The sequence below is a fragment of the Fonticula alba genome (genome assembly GCF_000388065.1).
Source record: "Fonticula alba strain ATCC 38817 unplaced genomic scaffold supercont2.2, whole genome shotgun sequence".
Taxonomy (NCBI): Eukaryota; order Rotosphaerida; family Fonticulaceae; genus Fonticula; species Fonticula alba.
The window spans coordinates 911,614-921,017 of NW_009242972.1; the positions used below are offsets into that span (position 1 = coordinate 911,614).

Sequence of the window (9,404 nt, forward strand, 5' to 3'; positions counted from 1 at the left end):
CCCTTTGTCCTCCCTCCTCCTCTGGTTCTCTCTCCTGCCTTCCCCCACCCCCGCCCTTCCCCTCCCTGCTGCTCCAGCGTTCGACTCCTACAGCAGTGTGGACTCCGACGGCCAGCTGCGCCAGGAGGATTTCTGGCCGGTCATTGAGGCCTTCTTTTCTGACAAGCAGCTGGTTCGTCAGCAGTTGGACTCCTTCGACAACTTTGCCCTGCGCAATGTGTCGGCCATCATCACCGACGAGTCCACCATCACCGTCGGTGTGCAGCGCCAGTACTCCACGGTCAATGAGAATGAGGTACGTCCCGCCTCCCGGCTCTTCTCCCTCCTCCCTCCCTCGTCCCTTTTCTCTCTCTCCCTTTCTCCGCCCCCCCCCCTCCTCCCGCAGCGTCATGTCTGACCCCCTCGCTTAGATCACCTTCTCGTTGGAGTTCCACGACCCGACTCTCCTGTCGCCCGGTGCCGAGGACGACAAGTGCGAGCGGACCGGAAGTTACCACGATAAGTTCCTCCTGCCGAATGAGGCGCGCCTGCGTGGCTTGACGTGCGTCCCCCCTTTCCCTCAGGGCGGTCCCCCTCCCCCCTCTCTTGCTCCTCCTCCTCCGTCCCCCCCCCCTCCCCCCCTCAAATGCCCACTGACTCCTGATCTTTCTCCCGTCTTCTTCTCCTGCCGCCCCCTGGTCCTGTCATGCGACTCAGTTACGAGGCCGCACTCAACGTGCAGATTGCCCAGCGTAAGAGCACCGCCGACGGTGTGGACCAGTCGCAATTCAAGTTCGCCATTGCTCGCGTGCGTTCCTCGCTCGTTCCCCCGGCCTTTCTCCTGAACCGCCCGAGAGGGCCCTTTTCCCGACCTCCCCTCCCCTCCCTCTCTCTCTCACACACACACACACAAACACACACACACACACCCACACACACACACACACACAACACTGTGCGGCACCCAACAGATCCCCATCATGGTCCGGTCCTCTCGGTGCTCCTCCATCACGGCCTCCGTCAACAACCCCTCGCGCTCGCGGTCCTCCTACGAGACCGGCGAGTGCCGCTTCGACCAGGGCGGCTACTTCATCATCAATGGCAATGAGAAGGTCATCATCGCGCAGGAGCGCCTGGCCAACAACCAGGTGTATGTCTTCCATGCCCAGTCGAACAAGCACTCCTACACGGCGCACATCAAGTCCGTCTCGTCGCGCCTCAACCGGCCCCCCTCTTCGGTGTACATCACCATGTCCAAGTCCCTGAACGACGGCCCCGGCCGGCTGATTGAGGTGCACTTGACCAACATCAAGACGCCCATTCCCCTGTTCATCATCTTCCGCGCCATGGGTGTTGAGTCGGATTCGGACATTCTCTCGCACATTTGCTACAACCTGGATGACAATGAGATGATCGACTTCCTGGCCCCCACCATCGAGCAGGCCTTCGACTACCAGGACCGGCGGTCGGCCCAGGCGTTCATCGGCCTGCGCGCCAACACCGAGGGTGTGTCGGTGGATGCGGCCTCGCGCCAGGCGAGCGAGCTCCTGCGCAAGGAGCTCTTGCCCCATGTGGTGGGCGATGTCCGCCAGAAGGTCATGTTCCTGGGGCACATGGTCCACCGGCTGCTGATGGTGGCCCTGGGCCGCTGGCCGCAGGATGACCGTGATCACTATGCCAAGAAGCGCTGTGACCTGGCCGGGCCCCTGTTGACCGAGCTCTTCCGCACGCAGTTCAAGCGCTATCGCCGGCACATCGGGTCCTCGCTGGAGAAGACCCTCCTGTCGAAGTTGGACCAGGCGTCGGTGCGCCGGCCGCTCAATGGCGACATGATTGGCGGTGGCATTCGGTATGCCCTGTCGACCGGCAACTGGACCGGCGACAGTAAGGAGTCCTCGAGCGCCCGGTCCGGTGTGTCGCAGATGCTCAACCGGCTGACCTATGCCTCGACCCTGGCCAACCTCCGTCGGTTGACGTCGCCGGCCGGGCGCGAGGGCAAGAGTGTCGGCCCGCGGCAGCTCCACAACACCACTTGGGGCATTCTCTGCCCGGCCGAGACCCCGGAGGGTGGGTCCTGTGGGCTGGTCAAGAACCTGGCCCTGATGGCGTACATCACCCGCGGCATCATCGATGATGAGCATCGAAAGATGATCATCGGTCTGCTGTCGGATTCCGGTGTGGACCGGCTGTCGGAGATTTCGCCGGAAAGTGTGCGCAATGCCACCAAGGTCTTCCTGAATGGCGATTGGTTCGGCATCACCACCTACCCCTCGGACTTGATCGACAGCTTGCGGTATCAGCGCCGGAATGGCAAGATCCTGCAGAATGACAATGACGGCCTGGATCCGCTCATTCTCTCGGAGATGTCGGTGGTGATGGATGTCCGCGAGGGGGAGATCCGGATCAACACCGATGCCGGCCGCATTACCCGGCCGCTGTTGATCGTCGATCGCCATGGCGATGTCCCGACGTTGAACATCACCCGGGAGATTCTGGCCGAGCTGCGCAGCATGAAGTCCGACGGGACGGCCGAGTCCGACTCGCAGCGCTGGCAGCAGCTCCTCAACCACGGCATCGTCGAGTATTTGGATGTCGAGGAGGAGGAGTGCTCCATGATTGCCATGACCCCGGAAAGCATTGCCACCAGTGCCGTGCCCACGGACCTGGTTGTGCGCAAGCACTGCGACACGCACACCCACTGTGAGATTCACCCGTCCATGATTCTCGGTGTGGCGGCCTCGCTCATTCCCTTCGCCCATCACAACCAGTCCCCGCGTAATGTGTACCAGGCTGCCATGGGCAAGCAGGCCATGGGTGTGTATGCCAGTAACTTCATGCTGCGCATGGACACCACGGCCCACGTGCTGTACTATCCGCAGGCGCCGCTGTGTGGTACTCGTGCCATGGACTTCATGCACTTCCGTGACATGCCGGCCGGGCAGAATGCCATCTCTGCGATTGCCTGCTACTCGGGCTACAACCAGGAGGATTCCATCATCATCAACCAGTCGGCCATTGATCGTGGTCTCTTCCGGTCCATCTACTTCCGGACGTACATCGAGAAGGAGAAGGAGGTGCGTTTGTCCTGGCGGTTCCCCTTTTCTTCAGCTGTCCCCCCTCCCCGGTGTTTCTTCCTCGAGCTATCCCCTTCTTTCTAACCCGGCCCTCCTGTGCGTGCGTGCGTACGTGCGTGTGTGTGTGTGTGTGTGTGTGGCCTTTGCCCCCTTTGCCCCCCTCTCTCCGTCATGACGCTTGTTTCTGTCACCCTTTGTTTGGGGCAAAAAAAAACCCCAGGGCGCCGAGACCATTGCCAGCTCTTCGCTGGTCATCACCAAGCCGGACATCTCGCGCATGGACAAGAACAAGGGCAGCAACCTGGACAAGATGGACACCGATGGCCTGGTGCCGCCTGGCATCCAGGTCGGCAAGGATGACGCCATCATCGGCAAGGTGGTCATTTCCACCGGGTCCGAGCTTCACAGTGACCATTCGAAGATCCTGCGCGAGAATGAGCATGGTGTCATTGACAAGGTCATTGTCACCCAGGACCTGGAGCATATCAAGTGCATTCGCATGCGTCTGCGGAATATCCGCATCCCGCAGATCGGCGACAAGTTTGCCTCGCGTCACGGGCAGAAGGGCACCGTGGGCATCACCTACCGGCAGGAGGACATGCCCTTCACAGAGGAGGGCATTGTGCCGGACCTGATCATCAATCCCCATGCCATTCCTTCGCGAATGACCGTTGGCCATTTGATCGAGTGTCTCCTGTCCAAGGTGGCCTCGCTGAATGGTGTGTATGGTGATGCCACGGCCTTCGGCCATATGACCGTGGACAGTGTGTCCGAGGCCCTGGAAAAGCAGGGCTACCAGAAGCGTGGCTTTGAGATCATGTACAATGGCCACACCGGGCGCAAGCTCCATGCGCAGGTTTTCCTCGGGCCCACCTTCTACCAGCGTCTGAAGCATCTGGTCGATGACAAGATTCACTCGCGTGCACGCGGCCGCATGGTCCAGCTTACGCGCCAGCCGATGGAAGGTCGTGCGCGTGATGGTGGTCTGCGTTTCGGTGAGATGGAGCGCGATTGCATTATCGCCCACGGCATGGCGGCTTTCCTGAAGGAGCGGCTCTTCTATCAGTCCGATTGCTATCGGGCTCATGTGTGTGACCTGTGCGGCCTCTTCGCTGCGGCCAATCTGCGCAAGGCGCATCTCAGTTGCCGCGCGTGCAGCAACAACATCTACATTTCCCAGGTGGAGATCCCCTACGCTGCCAAGCTCCTCTTCCAAGAGATGATGAGCATGTGCATTGCCCCGCGCATTTGCGTCGGCTGATTTTTGATGTGCACGCTGTGTGTGCATGCATATTCCCATCCCCCTCTCCCCTCTGCCCCCTCATGCCGCCTTCTTTTCACAAGTGCGCGCGCGCGCGCACGCCGCGCCTGCCTCCCTCTCTCACTCGCGTACACGAAAACCGACACATATTATTGCCCCCCCCCCCCCTCTCCCCCCTCCCCCTGAGGCGTGTAGTGACCGTGATGGAGATAGCCTGTCTGTGCTTGACCCTCGCTGTCCGCTCCGCCAACTGCCCTTGATCGGGCACATTTCAGTGCCTCTTTTTTTTTTCCAATAAAAACACTTCAAACCAATGTCGGGTTTCCTTCTTCTTTTTTTTGTCCCCCCTCTCTCTCCGGTCCTCGCTCTCGCTCTCTCTCTCTCCCATCGTTCTCAAGTGGGTCAATCATCATCGAAGGGGGTTGTGGAGGCGGCCTGGCCGGGTTTGGTGGGTGCCTTCTGGGCGAGGGGCGGGGGGATTACGTGATTTTTCTCAGCAGAACAGCACGATTCCACTTCTATATTTGTGTACTGTCATCATGGGGGGAAGGCTAGATGAAGGCATGTCATAATGTCGAACAGGAGGGAGGCCCGAGGGAGGGTCATAGATAGGACACAAGGCAATTTAGCGACGGCCACCAGAGCGGGCGCGTGCTTTCCCGGCAGAGCGGCCACCACCGCCGCCGCCACCGCCGCCGCCGCCGCCGCGCTTGCGGCCGCCCGAGCCGGACTTGCGCTTGGCCCTGAAAAGGGAAGAGCGTGTGCAGGTGCGTGGGTGGGAATGCGCGCGAGGGCGGAGGTCCAGGTTGTGGTGACATGTGTGAGAGGAGAGGCAGGAAGAAAGAGGGAGCAGTGGGCGGGGAATGGATGTGGCACGCACCCACTTGACAAGCGGGAGAGCTTGTTGGAGAGGAATTTGGCGCGCTGGAGACGGTCCAGAGGAGATGGTGGGCAAGAGAAAGAGAGAGAGAGGAAGAGAGAGAGGAAGAGAGAGAGGAAGAGAGAGAGGAAGAGAGAGGAAGAGAGAGAGGAAGAGAGAGGAAGAGAGAGAGGAAGAGAGAGGAAGAGAGAGAGGAAGAGAGAGAGGAAGAGAGAGAGGAAGAGAGAGAGAGGAAGAAAGAGAGAGGAAGAGAGAGAGAGAGAGGAAGAGAGAGGAAGAAAGGGGGGAGAGGAGCAAATAGAAGTGAGAAGTGGGTATCATCACGGGCTGGTACTTGACAGATGGGGCCATGTGCCGAGGGCGCAAGAAAGAGGGGGGGAAAGGGCAGGCAAGCACACCACGCACCTGCTTCAGGTCGTCAACCGACATGGCGGGATTCTTGCCGACAGGGGCATGCGCGTCCTCGGCCGACGTCCCGTCGGCGGTGTGGGCGTCACCCTCCTCGCCGTCGGAGAACTCGCCATCCGAGGCGCTGCTGTCATTGCCCGGGCGACCGCCCATGAGCGACTGCAGGCGCGAGCCGAAGCTCTCATCCTCAAACTCGGTGATCGAGGTAATGATGCTGACCGAGTCGTTGACCGAGTATTTGTCACGCTGCAGGAGGTTGTCCGCCTCGGTGTCGCTGTCCGAGCCGGCGGCATCCGAATCCTCGGCATTCGAATCCTCGGCATCCGACTTCTCGGCATCCGACCCCTCGGCCTCGCGGGCCTGGTTGCGCTTCTCGGCAGCCAGGCGATCAATGTGCTTCTGCTCGCGGCTCTTTGCCAGAGCGACGTCGCCGCCGAAGCTCGGCAGCAGGGCATTGATCAGCTCGCTGTTGCCCACATGCGCCAGGCCACGCCGGGCCTTCCACTCGGAGATGACATGCTCATTTTCGGTGCGTTTCTGCACATCCCGATGTTAAACAGCAGCCGCGGACAGAGGGCGGCGGGGAAAGCCACCATGCTGGGAGACACCCCCCGGGGCTCGGGTGCGAGCAGGGGGCGAGAAGAAGACCGAGGGAAGGGGCGCACCTTGGTACGGAACTCCTTGCGGGCCTCCTTCTGCATGGCCTGCAGCTCGCGCTTGGCCTTTTGCTGACGCTCCAGCTTGCGCTTCCGGAAGCCGGTTAGGTACTCGAGACGCGCGTCGAGATCTAGGACCACGGAGTCCGGGCGCTCGCTCTTGGCCTTCTTCCCGCCGCGGGCGGCTGGCTTGCTCCTTGGCGGCATACTGGACACAGAGAGGGAGGTAGAGAGAAAGGGGGGGGGAGGGAAAGGGGCAGAGAAAAAGAAAGGCAGAGGGGGAGGAGGGGGGAGGAATCTCTCCGTCGGCCTGGCGGACGGTGCAGCGCGGGTGGCCTTGTATCCCCCACTCCACCCCCCCCCCGACCCCCGGACCGGCCCCATGCGCCGCGGATGCCGACCTCGCCCGCATTGCCCGACGGGGAGCATGTGGGCGTGTTCAGCCAGGCCAGGTCCCAACGATTGGTCGCCCGCTCCAGGTGGCCATCGCCGCCCTTCCTGGCCCGTGCGATGGGGCCCTACCATTGGGAGGTGCGTTGGTGTGGGGCTTTTTTTGGGCGCCGCCCCTGGGGCGGGGCGGACTCGGCGCTGGGCTACCCCCGCACAACAACCAGCCTGCCCTCCTCCCCGCCCGCCCGCCCGCCCTCCTCTTCTCTGCTCTTTCTCGCCGTCCCCTCCCCTTGCGCGTGCGTGCACCGGCCTTCACCACCATGCTTTTCTGCCCCGGCTGCGGGAATGTTCTTCTGGTGAACTCGGACGCCAGTGACATCGGCGACTTCCAGTTTGCTTGTCAGACATGCCCCTATGTGCATTCGATAAAGCGCAAGGTACATGACCACGCCTGTCTGCACGCCGCAACGCCGCAACGCCGCAACGCCGCAACGCCGCAACGCCGCATGCCGTCCTTGGGATGACGCAAACTCACCTGCCCTCCCCCCCCCCTCCTTTCTCTCATCCTTGCTCCTCCTCCGGCAGATCTCCTCGCGCATCATCCTCAAGCGCAAGGAGGTGGATGATGTTCTCGGTGGCGAGGGCTCCTGGGATAATGTCGACTCGACGGAGGGTGCGCCCCGCTTGGCAACTGGCCGGTGCATCTGCCGCCTGAAATGCACCCCTCCCGCGGCTACTGACCCCTCATCCCGCTGGCGCTCCGCTCCATCTCAGTGCCCTGCCCGAAGTGCGATAACCGCCGGGCCTACTTCATGCAAATCCAGATCCGCTCGGCTGATGAGCCAATGTCCACCTTCTACAAGTGCACCAAGTGCGCGGCCCAGTGGCGCGAAGGCTAAGTGGCATGCCAGGGGCAAGGTATCTGACGCCGTGGATTCCTCGGCTCTGCTCCGCCCTTCCGACAGCATGCTCACTCCTCGAGAGATTTGCCCCGGGCAAGAATACAAGCACAAAATCTACCACCTTCCAAAAAATGTGGCACCCATGCACCTGGAGACGGGGCCCAAACTCAAACACACGCGCACGCACGCATGCACGCACACACACACACACACACACAGAGGAATATTGCTGTTTATTGCTGGCTAAAGGGGGCGCAGGTAGTGTGGGAGATGTGCGCACGCGTGCACATGTACGCACCCAGGGCGGAGGGGAGAACGAGGGAAAGGGGGGAGGATACCGGCACACCGGCGGCGAGGTAACTGAGGATGGGCCCGCCTCTGGACAGGACTTCTCCTTCGACCTCTCATGTTATTGGCCGCCCCCCTCCCCCTCTCACCGGGATCGCCCGAGGCCGATGACACTCTGTGATTGACTCTCGGGAGATCATGAAGGGAGGGGGAGGGAGGGAGGGGGTGAAGAAAGGGGGAGGGACGAAGAGAGGGGAGAACACGTAGCCAGGAGTGGGATGGACAAGGGGAGGGGGAGCACAAGAAGGGGAAAAACCATGCGCGCAGCGAAGAGGAAAGGGAGGACCTGCATCAGGCGGCCGAGGCAAAGGGAGGGCAGCGCGCAGCAGGGCGTGCATGGCACACTACCCGCGCTTGGCGGCCGCCGCCTCGGCAATGCTCGCCAGGCCCTCGAAAATGAGGCGCGTGGCGCGAGCCTCACGCTCGCGCTCCATCTCCTCGAAGCTCTCGCTGGTCTTGCGCAGGCGACCCTGGCCGACGAAGGAGCTCAGCTCCGACTGGAAGGGGTTCACCTCCTCGACCTGGGTCATCTTGCGGAACTGTGTGCAGGACATCATATCATGGCCCGGAGGCGAGACCAGTCCGGAGGAAGGGGGAAGCAGCACAGGAGCCAAGGGCTGGTTAGTTGTCCGGTGCGGCCGCGCTCTGTTGGCACGAATGCCGAGGCACATCCCGCCGCGCCCGGGGACAAAGGCAAAAGACATGGCGCGCGGAGGAAGACAAGGGGAAAGCCAGCAATGTGCGCACCTTCTGGGTCTCCTCCAGGGCCTTCATGCGCTTGAGACTCTCCTGCTCGAGGTCGCGGCTCTGGATGGACGACAGCAGGCCAGACCGGAGCTCCATGTCACTGATGCCATCCGGCAGCGAGGGCGGCACCCAGTCAAGCGGCCGGGAGGCACGCTGGGAGGACTTGATCTCGGCGGCCTTGGCCACGCGCTCGACGACGGTCGACACACCGGCGCGCTCATCATCCAGGTCCAGCATGTCATTCTCCCACTCCTCAAGGAGCTTCTTCTCGGCACCGATGCGCTTGATCTCGGTCTCCCACTGGCGCTTCCAGGTGGTCTTGCAGGACTCGATGAAGTCCAGGTGGGCCGACAGGTCGGCCTCCAGGTCACTGGACTCGGTGGTAATCCGATTGATGGAGGCCTGTGGACAGAGAGCGGGGTGTGTGCGTGTGCGTGTGCGTGTGTCCGTGTGTGTGTGTGTGTGTGTTAGAGAGATAGAGAGGGGGAGAGAGAGGGGGGGAAAGACAAAAGGGAAACAGGCTCAAAAGGACGCTCATGGAGGGAACGATGGAGGAGGCGGCGGAAGAGGTGCACGTACGGCATCTGGGGTGATGCGCCGGCGGGTGATGTCCAGGCGGATGACATCGGCCGCCAGGCGAAGAGCCTTGACACGGTCGGCCAGGGTCTGGTTGTTCTCCAGAATCCGGGCACTATCGTCGTCGATGTGACGGGCGCTGGGGGCCTGCATCGCCATGCGTGTGTTTGTGTGTGTGTGTGT

General features: G+C 61.9%; 4 protein-coding genes across 4 annotated transcripts in view; 2 read left to right on the forward strand and 2 right to left on the reverse strand.

Annotated features, from left to right (window-relative positions):
- Positions 1 to 4,314, forward strand: part of H696_01230 (hypothetical protein) — a gene marked incomplete at both ends in the record, with an annotated part of 5,400 nt that extends 1,086 nt beyond the window's left edge. Inside the window, 5 exons of the mRNA XM_009495115.1 lie at positions 78 to 295; positions 411 to 541; positions 697 to 787; positions 951 to 3,053; positions 3,274 to 4,314. Coding sequence (XP_009493390.1) covers positions 78 to 295; positions 411 to 541; positions 697 to 787; positions 951 to 3,053; positions 3,274 to 4,314 — 3,584 coding nt within the window. The remainder of the gene's footprint in view (positions 1 to 77; positions 296 to 410; positions 542 to 696; positions 788 to 950; positions 3,054 to 3,273) is intronic.
- A 625-nt stretch (positions 4,315 to 4,939) lies between these two features.
- H696_01231 (hypothetical protein) lies at positions 4,940 to 6,561 on the reverse strand (the record flags this gene model as incomplete). Its single annotated transcript, XM_009495116.1, has 4 exons — positions 6,268 to 6,561; positions 5,600 to 6,139; positions 5,195 to 5,238; positions 4,940 to 5,057 (listed from the first exon to the last, which is right to left on the reverse strand). Exons 1-4 carry the CDS (start codon positions 6,463 to 6,465, stop codon positions 4,940 to 4,942), a joined length of 900 nt encoding a protein of 299 aa, XP_009493391.1. The 5' UTR covers positions 6,466 to 6,561.
- A 329-nt stretch (positions 6,562 to 6,890) lies between these two features.
- Positions 6,891 to 7,670, forward strand: H696_01232 (DNA-directed RNA polymerase III subunit RPC10). Its single transcript, XM_009495117.1, has 3 exons — positions 6,891 to 7,085; positions 7,234 to 7,321; positions 7,423 to 7,670. The coding sequence occupies exons 1-3, from the start codon at positions 6,969 to 6,971 to the stop codon at positions 7,545 to 7,547; spliced, it is 330 nt and encodes a 109-aa protein (XP_009493392.1). The 5' UTR covers positions 6,891 to 6,968; the 3' UTR covers positions 7,548 to 7,670.
- Positions 7,671 to 8,242: 572 nt separating this feature from the next.
- Positions 8,243 to 9,404, reverse strand: part of H696_01233 (hypothetical protein) — a gene marked incomplete at both ends in the record, with an annotated part of 8,031 nt that continues 6,869 nt past the window's right edge. Inside the window, 3 exons of the mRNA XM_009495118.1 lie at positions 8,243 to 8,437; positions 8,646 to 9,047; positions 9,225 to 9,368. Coding sequence (XP_009493393.1) covers positions 8,243 to 8,437; positions 8,646 to 9,047; positions 9,225 to 9,368 — 741 coding nt within the window. The remainder of the gene's footprint in view (positions 8,438 to 8,645; positions 9,048 to 9,224; positions 9,369 to 9,404) is intronic.